Here is a 16,285-nt window from a genome sequence, read left to right on the forward strand (position 1 = left end):
CAAGCCGTGTTGATTTGCAAGAGACTGCTTGCACCTGTCACCCCTAGGCTTTTGAATACTGGCCAAGGCTCTTGCTGCCCCCATAGTGCCTTTTTTAGGCAAGGCTCAGAAGTCAAACACACCTCCGTAAACAGCACAATTAACAAAAAAAAAAACTGAAGGTTATGCTACTCAACGCCAGGAGTTTAAATCTCAAAATGCACATGCTCGAAGCACTCCTCAGTATGGTGAATGTCGACATCTATGCAGTAACTGAAACCTGGTTCAAGGCTCCAGAGAGCACCCCAGCACTACCGCGCTACAACTCATACCACACGTTTCGGCCACAGAACATGGACCAAAAGGAGGGGGTGTATCCATATTCATCAAGGATACCTACACCCCCAGGTTAGTGGCGCAGCATGATACCTCTGAGATCATCCATGTGCAACTAACATCGGGAAAATCTGCAATGCAAATTGTGGCCTGCTACAGATCACCCTCCATGACCCAGGACCCCCACTCTACCTTTCTTGAGACACTGGAAAACATGAAGGTCCTACCAAACACCCTGATATTGGGCGATTTCAATTATACTACCATTCACTAGGAAAACTACTCTAGTACAAATTCCCAGGCCCAGCACTTCCTGTAATTAATCAACTCAAATGCCCTGGATCAGCTGGTAAACTCCCCTACCAGAGATGAAAACATATTGAACCTGGTCATCACCAACATGGGCGACAGGTGTTCCACACTGGAGGTCAGCCCGTCACTGGTTAGATCAGACCATAAACTAATCACTCTGGATGTCCACACCCCACCACCACCCCCAACTAAGGAAACCACAGTAAAAAACTTTTCTAAAGCAAACTTCACCTTACTTATGACAGAGGTGGTAAGTTTCACAGCCCCCACGCTAAATGATAACGCTGCCCAAGATGCAGAAACCTTTACAAATGCACTTTATGAGCACCTACAAGGATGCATGGATTGTGCCATCCCTAGCAAAACCAAGACTGACTCACTCTAAGAGAAGGAAACCAGTTTGGTGGACCCCACAGCCTATACTGTAGGAGGAGGAAACTAGTTTAGAAAAAAAGCAAATCCCGAGAAGGAAAGACATCCCTTATCAGTATCAGTAAGAAACTGAGGTCCCTCATGAAATCATCCAAGACTAACTTTGAAAGAAAAATAGCCAGGGATTCAAAAGATAACCACAAAGCCTTCTTTAGCTATGTTAAGAATCTAAGTGGCAACTCGCAGATATGCACCGAACTAGTGCAAAATAGCACAAAATATACTGAACCTACTGATATTGCCAACATCCTGGCAGATAGATTCAGTGCAAACTTCACCCCCTTCTCGCCTCTAAAAGGGCCCACAACAATACCGTAAAAGTGTAGTGTCCCAAAAAATCACAGACGCACAGGTGAAAAAAGCCCTTTCAAAAGCCAAAAACACAGCGTCAATGGGACCAGATGGTGTCCCAGGCTGCGTCTTGCACGAACTGCAGAACGAACTAACCCCCCACCTAAACACACTGTTCAGCCTCAGCTTCTCCACAGGCTACATGCTCGTAGAACGGCGCACAGCAACGGTTATTCCTCTCCACAAAGGAGGGGCCACAACTGACCGTGGTAACTATCGCCCCATAAGCCTGACTAGCCTGGTCTGTAAGGCTATGGAGCGCATCATCATGGAACTCATTAACAAAGACATTGGAAACCTCCAAACACTTGACCTGACCCAGTTCGGCTTTAAGGGCAGATCATGCCTACTAAACCTGGTTGACTTCTTTGAGATAGTCACCAAGGCCATAGACGAAGGAAAGGTGGTTCACACAGCCTACCTTGACCTCGCCAAGGCTTTCGACACCATTCCCCACTTGGGTATTACAGAAAAACTTGCCAGCCTGAACATAAACCCCTACATCACAAGATGGGTTGCCATCTGGCTTACAGACAGAACTCACACAGTAAGAATAGCGTGCTCCAGGTAAACCAGTCAAGTGGTGTCCTGCAAGGCTCTGTCCTGGGACCCCTACTGTTCGGTATATACTTCTCAGAAGTACAGGCAAACACAAGAGGACTATGGCTAACCAAGTTCGCCGATGATTGCAAACTGGGAGCCATAATTGACTATCCGGCTGACACGGACATCCTCCAAAAGGGCCTTACTGAGACTGACACCTGGTGTCAAAGTCATGGCCTCAAGCTAAATGCCAAAAAATGCGTAGTCATCCCGTTTGGGAAAAACAAAACACCCACGAATTACCACATAGGTGGCAGCTCCCTTATGACAGAAGAGGTAATAGGAGATCTGGGGGACGCAGGCAGATAGTAATCTCTCCTTTGACAATCATATTGCCAAAGTAGTTAGGAATTCCTTCTGTGTGGCCCATCTAATTACTAAAGGGTTCACATCTAGAAATAGAGGTTATAGTGCCCTAATCATCACTCATTAGACCCATCATAGAGTACAATGCCCCATTTGGGATGTACCTCACAAGACGCTTCCAACAGCTGGAAAGACCAGAAAAGTACCTCACCAAGAGGATTACTGGTCTCAAACATATGTTCTATGCAGCCCGACTAAAAAAAACTCCGGCTGTACTCAGTGGCATATCGCTTATGCAGAGGTGATCTCTGCGTGACTTGCAAAGCCATGTCCAACTCAGAATTGATGGACATGCTCCACCTAAAGAAATCCAAGTCACTGCGAGCCACACACTCTAGTGAGCTAAACCTCGCCACAACAATAAATAGAACATGCTGGAGGGATAGATTCCTGTCACAGAGACTCCCCATGCTTTGGAACAAAATTCTAAATTACATCAGGCAGAGCCCCTCACTAACACCGAGAGAAGCCTTGACAAGTGGATGGGTAACAGAAAATACACCCCTGGGATCACTTCAATGGCTCTGCTTGACAGAGGATCAGTTAATTAATCAATGGGGCAGTGAAAGCTGATGCACTTTGGCTAAGCTTATAAATGCCCTCGGGCAGATAGCCTCGTATCTACCTATGAACCTATTATCATTTGCAATTTTCTCTAAATCAAGAGCTGGCTTTGCCACTGCAGTCTTGCAGGGCCTTGTAGCTGGTCCTAATGCTATCTAAATTCCTCCTCCCAACCAAAACTTTGGGAATCTACTCAAATGTAATGACTGCAACAGTAAAACAGGAAGAACATAGTACAGTTGTGTACACTGACCATAAATGTAGATGTTCGAGTGTATTCACTGTTGCAGTCCTGGTTACCCCCTCCAGCCCCCTAACTTCTTTTGGCTATATCTCTACTTTCTTTTACTATGCTTAAAAGCCTTTTTGGTGTATTTGCTTTTTTGTTGGAGGTATATCATTGTACTTTGATACTTATGTGCTCCCCATTAGAGGGGCACCTGACATCTGGGGCAAAAAAAACTGATGTAATGGCGTTGGCTGCATGTTTTATACCCCTGATGACCTGACGTCATGGAAGAAGGGACAGAAACCGATGCAGGACCCAAGACTTTGTTAATCAGGCCGACTGAGGGCTACCTGCAGGCAGATTACCCAAATGTAATAACTGCAACAGTGAATACACTCGAACATTTACATTTATGGGAAGTGTACACAACTGTACTTTATCCAGCTTAAAATCCCTAGTGAGTTCTTCCATGAGACTGATGTACGCAGCAGATGGAGCAAGTAGGGCAAGCGGGTTCAGGAGTTTCCCTGAGGAAACACTCCTGGATGCGCTTGTGTAACTTTGCAGAACTCTTTAAGTCTACCTTCACTAATGCCCCTTTTGACAATTCCTCACATTTGTGACCAAAAGTTAAGGATACACTGACCAGATCTGAGCAGGAAGGGAAAACTCTTTCTGCCATTGGAGTACATTTTTCCGTCCCTTCAAGACGCTACCCTAAAGGTCAGAAAGGCGGTAAGATGTGGTTCAAGAAATCCTAGAGATTTTTGCCAGACGCATGAGGTGAGTCCTTCCCCAGGGGCAGAAGGGGGGGAAATAATGGTAGACGCAATCCTAGAGGCAGAGCACGCCTGCAAAACCAGGGTGACAATTATTCCTTTCGCAGACGTCCCTATCGGTGCTCATGAAAGGAGGCCTGACTGTGCTACTCTGGAGCCAGTCGGGGGACGTTTATCTTTGTACGCGGAAGCCTGCCACATCATCACAAAAGACAAGTGGGTACAAAACATAAAATCCAGAGGATACTCTATACCCTTTTCCTACCCCTCCTCCTCGAAGCAGAAAAATTCTGGATGTTTCACCCAATCTCTGGCATCAAGCAACCGTACAAATCCAAAAGTTGCTAAACAAGAGAGTCCTCCAAACCATCTCCACAGACCAAATAGGATTCGGAACTTACTCGAGTTTCTTTTTAGTACCAAAAAGAACAGGGGACTGGAGGCCCATATTGGATCTCAGCAAAATAAACAAATCAGTCAAGAAGTCAAATTTCGGAATGTTGACACTGCAGTCATACTTCCCCGTTTAGGGAAAGACAATTGGATGTGCTCGATAGACCTCCAAGATGTGTACTACCACATAAAAAAGGACAGAGCAGAAAGGAGTCACTTACGCTTCCAGCTGGGAGCCACTCACTATTAGTTTTGTGCTTTGCCCTTTGGTCTCACTACAGCCCCAAAGTGTTCAGCAAGTGCATGGCAGTAGTTATGGCTCACTTGAGATGTCTTGGATTCCGAGTGTTTCTGTACCTAGACGACTGGCTCCTAACTGCCACCACCAAGCATCTACTTCAACAGGCCAGAGACATGACCCTACAAATTTGTGCTCAGCTAGGCATTGCAATAAACTTGCAAAAATATGCCTTATCTTGTCAGCACATTACCTTTATAGGTGCAGGAATAGACACCGTTTCGATGATGGCTCGCCTTCCCGCCAACAGAATTGCTGATCTCAAATAGATATTGCTGCTTCTTCCCTAACACAAGGTGAAAGCAAAGATATAGTGCTCAAACTACTGGGAACAATGGCCTCAACCATAACCCTCGTTCCCTTAGCCAGGATGCATATGAGAATTCTACAGTGGTCACTATTCTCCCAGTGGTCACTTTAGGAGCTTCCTCTATCTCACCTAATCATAACAACAGAAACTTGCAAGAAGGATCTTCATTGGTGGAGTTAATCCAACAAGTTAACCATAGGGAGACCATTCGTTCCACATCAACCTGTTGCTTCTGTGACCACGGATGCTTCCCAGATAGGATGGGGGGGTGGCATTACCTGTGAAAGACAGTCCAAGGCATATGTCAAGAACACGAGGCCCATTTGCACATCAATGGTCTAGAGATGAGAGCAGTACTTCTGGCATTAACTCTCTCCCTGTAGGGACAATTGCAATCCAGTCAGACAATATGTCAGTGGTCTGGTATGTAAGCAAACAGGGAGGAACCAGATCATACCCACTTTATCAAGAGGCTCTGAGGGTTTGGCAGTGGGCAATCTCTTCTCAGTGCTTTCTAGTAGAAACGCACATCTGGTAAAGTCCATTGTGACAGCCGACAAGCTCAGCAGGGCAATATTAATGCCTCACAAGTGGTCTCTAAATCAGAACATAGCGGAAGAGATCTTCCGCAAATGGGGCCAGCCTTGCTGTTATCTTTTGGCCACTCTTATGAATGCCAAATGCAGCAGCTACTTTGCCCTAATCCCCTCTCCGGGGGAGACACAGAGAGGCGCACTTGTTCAAAATTGGCCCTCAGGTCGTCTTTATGCTTTTCCCCCGTTTCCCCTCATATCAAAAGTCATTTAGAAAGCAAAATCCTTGGGAAGCAAGATAATTCTCATTGTTCCATATTGGCCTCATCAGATTTGGTTCCCCTTTCTCGGTCCTCATCTTCTGGAGGATCCATGGGTTCTGGACCCAGTTCCAGACCTGCTGACCCATATGTCAGGAACACTCCATCCTTCTCTCCACACTATCAACTTGACGGCTTGGTTGCTCCACTTCCATCTTTAGTCAGGCTTCAGGATTTCATTCTGGCAGTAAAACACATTTTGATATCCTCTTATATTGTTTCTACCAGAAAACTATATGCTAGTAAATGGAAAATATTTTCTTTCTGGGCGCAGACCAGAAACCTAGATCCCTTCACTGCCTCAATTTCTTAAATTTTGTATTTCCTTTTGGAACTCTTCCAGCAAGGCTCAATCGCTACTACATTTAAAGTCCAGCTAGCAGCTATCTCCAATTTAAACTTAGGACAGCATACAGCTAACTTGATAGCACATAGTCTGTGTAAAGCATTTTTGAAAAGTACTTCCTTATTGATACCTCCATTTAAATAACCTGTCTCTCCTTGGGACTTGAACTTTGTCCTGTCGCACTCCTTTGAACCTTCTTCCATATACGATCTAAAGTTCCTCTCTTGGAAAACGATTTTTTGGTAGCTATAACCTCAGCTAGAAGAGTTTGAGCTAAATGTGCTTTCAGTCAAACCGCCCTATTTGATTTTCCATAAAGACAGGGTTTTGCTTCGAATTAACCCGTTCTTTCTCCCCAAGATTTGCTCTCAGTCTAATAACCAATCTATTGAGGTTCCAGTGTTCTTCCCTAACCATACCAACAAGGCAGAATACAGGCTTCACCAACTTGATGTGCATAGACAACTTGGGTTCTATCTCCATTGAACTAAAGAATTCAGGAAGTCAGATCAGTTGTTTATATCCTTTTCAGAGGCAAGAAAGGGTATGCCAGTCTCTAAAATCACATTATCTAATTGGCTTTCCAATTGCATAACTTTTATGTACTTCTCCTGTAACAAGGAACTCCCCTTCAAAGTTAAAAAGGTCACTCAACCAGGTCAGTAGCAACATCCGCTGCTTTTCAAGCCAGAATTTCAATGGACAGTATTTGTGCAGCCGCGACTTGGGCAAGCTTACATACTTTTATCACTCATTACAAAGTTAATTTGGCCTGCAGGGACAGAGCTTCCTTTGGCTCCATAGTGCTCGAGTGTATTCCCGCGAGCCACCCAAGAAAAATGTGCTAGGGACGCTGTCCCACATGTGAGAATGAAGGCGAGATAGGACAACATAACATAAAGAAGTTATGTACTCACCATAACTTTCTATGTTTGTTGTTCATCTTGCCCTTCATTCTTAAGAACTCACCTACCTGTCCCAGTCCAAATAATCGTAGAGGACCTGGTAGGAACATTTTTGCTCTTTGCTTTATGTTGGAGACCTTTCACTATTGTTTCTCCTTTACCTGAGGGTACAGTATAACTATTTTCTATTATAGTAATCAGCATTCAAGATCTGAGGATTGATACCACTGCATAATGGGATACCTACCTTGCCACTTGCCAACTTAGAGACACTGAGCTTCTGTAATCAGCCGAGTCGGACCTGAGGATTGGCTCCAAACCCACATGTAAGAATGAAGGGTGAGATGGACAACAAACATAGAACGTTATGATGACTACATAACTTCTTTTTTTTCATGTCAGTCAGTTGCGGTGGAACCCCTAGCTGAGGCTTCACAAGGAGAATAGTTTTACTTAGAAACTTTGAGGAAATGCATTTTTTGGAGCAGCACATTCTTCTGTTTTTGTAGTCAGAAATTTCTTTGGGAGAATGACTTGAAGGCTCCGTGGCTTTGCATTATAGTTGTGGAGCCCACTTAGTAGTAACCACAGGTGTCTTGGATTATGACAGTAGAGGTTCACTCAGAAATCTAAATGTGCTGAGAAGTGCTGAGAAGGTTATGGAACTAAAACCTTTAAATGGAAAAGAAGTGGTCTTAATTTGATATACAGTTTTTCAGGTCAGTGCTTCACCCAGGCACCCTAAAAATAGTGACAGTACCATAGTGAAGTTGTATTTCTTGAGATGGGGAGCTACCCACTTTTATTTTTTTCTGAAATGTGTCTGGTTGGAAAATGAGGCCTTTGTACCCTCAAGCTGTTTACATAATCAGCATTTAGAATACAGTGACAAATGACCTCAGTAGGTCTTTCAGCAGCCTCCATGAGTAGCAGTTGGGACAAAGGGGATCTTTCTAACCATAGTGTTCAATTGGGACACTACAAAGAGTTGTATTCCTCAAAAATCCCTTAGATGATTACAACAGTGATCAAACTCGAACATACATAACTGTATTTTCTCCATATGACTGCCTGTGAAAAATATTTTGAAATGTCTTTTAAGAAAATACAAATTTGTATTTAAAAATTGCTAATGAAATATATTTTTCTTTCTGTAGAAGAACGAAGAATTATTGTATTCACCATTTCAGAAACCGAAGCAGAAGAGGCATCGCTGTCGAAATCCTAACAAGTTAGATATCAACACATTGACAGGGGAAGAAAGGGTACCTGTTGTAAATAAAAGGAATGGGAAGAAGGTATGAACTATCCTTTCAAAACATGTAAGTTGTTTAATATTCAGTTACCAGTGAATGTGCTTGTTTGTTCATTTAATTGTAGTTGTACATTTGAGTTACAAATGATTTTTTTGTAATGTTCTTAAAAATGGTGAAAAAAAGCCTTAGCTGTATGCACCAAAGTTCCACTATTTCAGTCAAGCCTGTAAATGTTGGTCGAAACATTTTATTTTTTCACCTGTTAACATTAAAACACCACTTTTTTTAAAATTACCATTGTTAATTTCAGGATATTGTTAATATCATAAGAATAGTATTCTGCTACTCATACCCATTAGTTTGTAACAAAATTTATGTATGGCCAGTTACTTGTTCTGTTTTTACAGTATTTGCTTAAATATATTGTTTACCAGTAGAGAGTGTAAGAAGATTTTACACAGAATGATACTGGATGTTAGGGCTTTCCAAAACATACTGGGCGAGTTCATAAATTCAGAATTGAGGTAAATATTGTAGCATTTCCCTTTTCTGCATTGATGACATTTGGATAGTGGGCTGAAAGTGTGTACTTTCTTGATTTTATGCCCCCCGCCAGTGTATATAGTCGCAGGATCCAGGGCCCATTGCAGAAGCAGCACTAAGCCCATTTCATTAGCAATGCCGATGTTTTTTGTACAAGTGCACATATCCAAACTCGTGCATACCTGGAGGGCAGTATAGCATTGCTAGTCAGCTTTGCCAAGTAGGTCTTTAGACTGTAGAAGGAAACTGAAGGACTCCAGTGGAATTTTTGTCAACTCTGGGAGTACATGCAGACCCCATAGTAAAGATGGTTAAAACTAGGAACTAAACACTGAAGCAGCAATTGAAAGCACTGTGCTTTTTAACTTGCTTTGCAGATGATTCATTGTTAAACAATAGTTTTTGAATGGGATGTGCAAAAAAGAGCACAGGTAAAATCCTAGGTGACATAGGTATAGAGTGCAGCTGTCCAAGCTGTTTTTTTGGAAGTAGGGCTTCATTGGGTTACCACTCATTTTTTTAGGTATCTAATTTTCAGGAGTATCCATTTTGTGATGGTTTTCCTTGGAATTAACACATTTATTGCATCTGCTTTATTTTCTTAGATGGGTGGAGCCATGGCCCCTCCAATGAAGGACTTGCCCAGATGGTTGGAAGAGAACCCTGAATTCGCAGTTGCTCCTGACTGGACTGATATTGTAAAGCAGTCTGTAAGCTCAGTTTTTCATTATTTTAATTTATGATTTAATAAGGCTAAAATGAGTAATTTATACATATGTTCTGAAGTTTATTGCACGAGTTCTGTCATCATGTGGTGTCCTGTTTGAACATGTTGATGTCATCTGTACATTCACTAAGATTCTGTGTACCATTTCTTCACGGAGTATGTGATTAGCCAGTAGACCTGTCTGTTCATTTGTATTGAAAGCCAGTGCAGCTGCTAGAGAAAGGAAACATTGAGTAGCTTTCTCTGTGTAAAATTACCACGTGAAATGCAGAGAAGCACATTGGAGATGTAACAGAGAGTGATTATTGATCTTAAGTAATTCTCAGTCAGAGGGCTTTGACCCCTTAAAAGTCTTATCTGTGTCTTAGAGTAATTTGTACATAATGCTGTATGGTCAGTACTCCTGTCCCCAACTCGCATGTTTTCATATCACCAATGATAGTGCAACATCCAGAGACAGGCAAGCCTTTGCCTCTTCACTTTACTTCTGAAATGTCACTGACACTGGCCAGAGCAGTTCTGTGCCATATTTTTTATGTTGCCATTGGAAATATTTTTTTCCTCCAGAACTTCTGTTTTTTAAACATTTTACCCATCTCCCAAGTGCAGGCAAAGTAGCAAAATACCCATGAAGATACATACATTTTTTCTTTTTGGCAAGTTTTGTAATAGTTTAATCTTTGGGGCTTGTATAACAAATAGCAGTCTTAACTGCTGGATAGCCAAGTAGGTAAGTCTGTCTCCTAGACATCAGGTCTGAGGAAGTTTGCTTATTGTAAGCATACGAAAAGCGCTTTACAAGTAAATAAAAGGCTGTTTTTTTTTTATCCGTTTTGAACCCTACGTTTTTCTTTTTTACGGTTTGTTTTATTTTGGTTTGTTCAAAGGAGGTGGCTAACGTTCTGGCTTGACAGGCTGTGTTCAGATTTTACTGTGCCCACTGTTACAGCAATTTCTTCAATTTCACTATCCCGACTATCCCTGTAATTACTATGGAGCAGGGCCAGTTAGCCCTCTCAAGGGTTAGGAGCTCCTCATCCATGGGCCCTGATGATAAGCTTGGTTGCCTGATTATTGGTACAGGGTGTGGCCCATCTGAATCCCTACTTGACCTCTTTAGTGTAGGCCTCTCCACTGGTTGTGCTCCAGCAGCCTGGGGGAACAGCCATAGTAGTGCCACTGCACAAGGGTGGTCCACCCACTGTTCCCAGTGTTAGTGGACCTGTTGGATTCACTAGCCTCGTATGTAGGGCTGTGGAGCTTATTGTATCAGACCTTAGTGTTGCGGGCATTGAAAATCCCATCCCTGGACTCTCGTCGGTTTAACTTTGTTGAGGAAAGATCCTGACTCTCTAACCTAGTTGATTTCTTTGAGGGAGTAACCAAGACGTTGTATAGCAGTTATCAATGCATGTTCTTATCTGGGTCAGGCCTGGGCTCTGATACCATTCACCTTGCAGGCATTAACAGACTTGAAAGTCTGTATATGGATCTTTATGTTATGTGGTGGATGGCTGAGTGGTTACCTGAGTCCATGCTGTTATAATCACAGGTGTAATACATCTGAAAAAAAGCTAAAATTACTGAAAGTGTGCCACAGGGCTCTGTGTTTGGTCCTGTCCTGTTTGCTATCTGTTTTCTGGACCTTCAGTTCAATGGTTCTGGCTTATGTTGATCAAAGTTTGCAGACTACTGTAAATTGAATGTTGTTTTTATTCTTCCATTGCCTGACAGTTACTCAAATGCCAAGTTAGATCATGTTAACAATTGGTGCAAAGGCAATGGTCTCAAATTACATGTGAAAAAATGTAGACCAGTTCATTTTGGTAAATGCAACATTGTCATACACCTATAGGTATCACTTTCATAAGGAATCAAGGAACTCTTGCTGCTAATTCTGACTCATCTAATTTCCAAAGGAGTCTTAATTGCCTTTTACTCGTCTCATCAGACCCAATGTTAAATGTAATGTGCTTTTTGTATATATTTGATGATCTTCGTGTTTCACTGTTGCAGTCATTACATTTGGGTAATCTGCTGGCAGGTTGCCCTCAGTTGGGCTGAATATCAAAGTCTTGGGTCCTGCGTCGGTTGCTGTCTCCTCTTCCATGACGTCAGGTCATCAGGGGTATAAAACATGCAGCCAACGCCATTTTCTTTAGTCTTTCTTGCCGCACGGTGCCCGAAGCAGAAGGATTTCGCAGGTGCCGGTCGGCCGACTCCTGAAATTTTCGCATTCGAGTTTCAGAACAGAAGTCTTCAATTACAGCTAAGTACCCCGTTGGGGAAACTTTTTCTTGCTCCTTACCGATGTCAGTAAAAGTTAATAATTGCATTACTTGTGGGAAGAAAATACCTCATAAGGATTTCCATTTGTACTGTATTCTTTGCCTAGGCCCAGATCATAACGTGCCTTGCTGTCGGTTTTGTGCTAGATTTAACCAACGCACTATTAAGCGTCTGTATATCTTTGCTTCAAAATATTTTGGAAACAGATTTAACTACCCTGAAATGTCGTCTGATAGCAATCCGACTACCGGAGTTCATAAAAAACGTAAAGAAAAGGACAGAGACAGACCGTCGAGGTCCAAAACCGACGATGAAGCTTCTCCCAAACCAGTCGCCAGTTCGCCGATACTCAGGCGCTTTCGTAGCCCCTGATACTGACTACCTTTGAGTCGCAGGCCTCTACCGAGACCCATTTGGAGTCTGGCATGCCGTGAGATTCTCAGAGTATTGTACCCGTGGATGTCTCTCCCTCGGATGGGTCTAGAGCCGCTGAGCAGGCATCGGCTTCTGAGGGTGTTTTCAGGCCTCATTATTTCTGTATAAAACCGAAGCCAGCTTCAAAGACAAAGGCAACTTCTAAGGCTAAAAAACTGACACATGAGCCACGTGCTCAGGCCTCTATGCCCAAAAAAAACAGATGATCAAAATGGCTGAAGACTTAATTACCTTTATCAGGGGTTCCCATCCCCCCCCAATAAGAGGCCTAGGCAAGACACTGATTATGAATCTTCAGATCAGGTTTCTATTTTTTCTGATTCCTCTTCTGATCAGGAAATTTCTATACCACCCTATGAAGATTCAGATGCAGAGGAATCCATCCCATCTGCATCTCTTCCTGAAGATTATTCTTTTGGAGAAACCTTGCATACTTTGAGGGAACATTTTCATTGGGAGAGTCAAGATTTCTCAATCAAAAAAGAGGCTTAGGAATTTCCTTCTTCCTCAGCATAGGCCTTTGGCCATACCTCCTGTATTAGACATTGTTGATGTATTTTCGGAATCAAGCATGGCTCCAGATTCCCTACCTCTGGCTCCTAGCAAGCCAGACAGATAAGGGTTCCTGACTCCCACAAATTTTTATTCAAAAATCCTGCTGCTGACCCTGAAACTATCTGACAGGGTCCCAAAGGTGTAAAGGCCTCAACAGCAAAGAATCCTACCCCCTCTGATAGAGATTCCAGGGCGCTGGATAGATGGGGAAAGAAGGTTTATACGTCTGCAACCTTGGCAATTAGGGCCTTAAACTGCCAGTTTCATATGCTTAAATATCAACAGCATGTTATGGGATTATTGAATCAGAAAATGATGTTGATTTCTGAATGTGTGGAAAATAAAGAATTACAGGAATTATTGCATGCAGCAGAACAGGTTGGAAAGCATACTTTGCAATATGGTTTGATTCCTTGGAAGCCTCCTTCAGGGCCGCAGTTACTGAATCTGTGATTAGAAGGCATGCCTGGTTCAAGGAGCAAAATCTGCCCGATCATGTTAAAGCTAAATTGTTGGATGTACCTTTACAGCATGATACTCTGTTTGGCAATAAGGCAAAAGAGATTTTAAAGAAAATGGAAGACAAAGCTAACTGTAAAAGACTTCTTAAAAGTGCAGTCACCAAGATTCAGTAGACACTGGCCTACGAAAAAAATTGGTCCTTTCCTGTGTCCGACAGAGCCTCATGGGGCAATTCCAGGTGCTCAAAAGGCTCTATATTCAGAAATCAACATCAATCACAGGGTTCTTACAGGTCAAAGCAATGGGGTGCCTCTACCTCCAAATCTGGAGGAAACAAAGCACAACCCTACAGTAAACAATCTCAATGACTTCCCTCTGCCATCACCAAGCACTTATCTTTTGGCAGCCCCCTTAGGGGGAAGACTAGCACTTCATGCTCAAAATTGGCAGTTAATAATCAAGGACAAGTGGGTATTAAACATAGTATCCCAGGGATACAGATTTCATTTCCATACCTTGCCAATTCCAAATGGTTGGCCAGATCTGCCACAAAATCAATGGCAGAGGAACAGGAAAAAGGACAAGGGTTTTACTCAAGACTGTTCTTGGTACCCAGAAAAGACTATGCCTGGCATCCAGTACTGGATTTATTGATTTTGAACACATTCTTGGACATCCCAAAATTCAAAATGCTGACTTTGCAACAGCTTCTGCCCATGCTGGGCAAGAACGCTTGGCTAGTGACTATAGACTTAAAAGAGGCATACCTGCATGTCCTAATAAGGGAATCGTGCAGAAGATACCTCCGCTTCAAGGCTGGATTTATGCATTACCAATTCTCTGCACTGCCCTTTGGCTTATCTACTGCGCCCAGGGTCTTTACAAAGTGCCTGGCACCAGTAATTGCATTTTACAGACAAGCATACAAATCTGTCCTTACTTAGACTACTGTCTCATTCAAGCAGAAAACAAGGACATTCTTCTTCAACATCTGGCGTTTGTAAAAAGGCTTCTAACATGCCTAGGGTACACAAACGAAAAGAAATCACAACTGGTACCCCCTCAAAAGATTACATTCCTGGGTGCAAGCTTGAATACAACTGCCCAAATGGCTTACCTTACGCCAGACAAAGGCAACTGACTATTTACTTCAAACAGATGGCAACAAAAACCCAGTTATCTGCAAGACCAATTCTGCAGGCTTTGGGGTTCATGGCATCCTGCATTCTACTAATTCCATATGCAAGACTGCATATCAGAAAACTACAGTGTTATCTAAAAAGTTTATGGAGTCAGCATTGTCACAGTCTGGAAACAATGATTCCTCTCATTCCCTGCCTACAACAGGAGTTTCTTTGGTGGGCAGAGACATGTCACCAGAACATGGGACGGTGTTTCACTCTACCCCCTGCCAACCAAACCCTAACTACAGATGCATCAGACAATGCTTGGGGGGGCCCACCTAGTGGGGAGATGCATTCAGGGCATGTGGAACCCAAACCAAATGCATCTGCATATCAACCAGAGAGATGTTAGCTGTTCAGAATGCCCTGACAGCCTTCAAGGACTTACTTCATCCAGGACAACTACTGATAAAGACAGACAATACCATGGTTATGTGGTACATAAACAAGCAGGGGGGGGTACACATTCCTACCCCCTTTGCAGATTAGCCATGGCATTGTGGGACACAGCCTTGACTTACCAAGTGCATCTTCAAGCTCAATTCCTGCCAGGAAAACAAAATACTCTGGCAGACTACCTAAGCAGAAATCATATGGACCCTCACGAGTGGAAACTGGATCCACAAGTCTTCAGCACGATAACAGAGAAATGGAGGAGCCCGGACATAGATCTGCTTGCCTCTCCCCAGAATTATCAACTGGACAAATTCTGCACAAGGACTTATCACAGACAAGCATGGAAAGTGGAAGCCCTATTCTTCAGTTGGAAAAACCTATCAGTCTACGCCTTTCCTCCTCTGCCTCTTCTTCCCAAGGTCTTATTAAAGGTCAGACAGGAAAAAACAAAAATTATCCTAATTGCTCCAGACTGGCCTCGCCAGCACTGGTACCCAATTCTAAGGGATATGTCTCACCTCCCTCCTTGGTACTTGCCTCAAATACCTCATCTACTGTCTCAGCAGAACAATCAAATTCTGCACAATCAGCTCCAAACTCTGAACCTGGCAGCATGGCTGATCATGTAATTATTCAAACAACACCTCTCAGTAAATCTGTGATGGATGTCATTTTGGAAGCCAGGAGGCCTAGTACTAGAAAATCTTATGCTGATAAATGGAAGAGATTTTGTGCTTGGAACCAATCACAAGGGACTGACACAGCAAAGCCAAATATTCCTCAGATTTTACAATACTTGACTGAGATGCTTGACAAGGGCCTATCTTTTTCATCTATAAAAATCCATGCCTCTGCCATCTCTGCTCATTACAACACAGAGCCTCTCATCTTTTCTCATCCTTTGCTAAAACAGTGTCTTAGAGGGGCCAAAAATGTTAAGGCCTCCCAGAAGATCACCAACTCCTGCATGGGACCTCAGTTTTGTGTTGGAAAAGCTCACCCTGCCTCCATTTGAACCAGCAGCTACTGTGGATATAAAGTTTTTATCTTGGGAAAACAGCTTTCCTTCTGGCAATCACTTCAGCAAGAAGGTTGTCAGACCTACAGGCTCTCATGGCTGTGGGGCCTTTTATTACATTGTACCCGGACAGGGTGTCCCTCAGGACCAATCTTTCCTTTATGCCTAAGGTGGGTATCCAGTGTGGCTCTTAACCAAACTATTCACCTGCCAACTTTTTACCTAAATCCGCAGAACAAGGAGGAGCGGATTCTGCATTACATGGACGTACACAGACAACTAAGATTCTACTTAAACAGGTCCATACCTCTAAGAAAGTCTGAGCAGCTACTGGTGGCATTTGCTGCAGAATCGGAGGGAAAGG

At 43.1% G+C, this 16,285-nt stretch overlaps 1 protein-coding gene across 1 annotated transcript in view; it reads left to right on the top strand.

Moving 5' to 3' along the window:
• CHD7 (chromodomain helicase DNA binding protein 7) overlaps positions 1 to 16,285 on the top strand; it is a 2,781,650-nt gene that overhangs the window by 2,758,508 nt on the left and 6,857 nt on the right. The window contains exons 42-43 of the mRNA XM_044065875.1: positions 8,214 to 8,354; positions 9,461 to 9,565. Of these exons, the coding sequence (XP_043921810.1) occupies positions 8,214 to 8,354; positions 9,461 to 9,565 (246 nt within the window). The remainder of the gene's footprint in view (positions 1 to 8,213; positions 8,355 to 9,460; positions 9,566 to 16,285) is intronic.

Source organism: Protopterus annectens, chromosome 3.part0 (genome assembly GCF_019279795.1).
Source record: "Protopterus annectens isolate FY-2018-M chromosome 3.part0, PAN1.0, whole genome shotgun sequence".
Classification (NCBI taxonomy): domain Eukaryota; kingdom Metazoa; phylum Chordata; order Ceratodontiformes; family Protopteridae; genus Protopterus; species Protopterus annectens.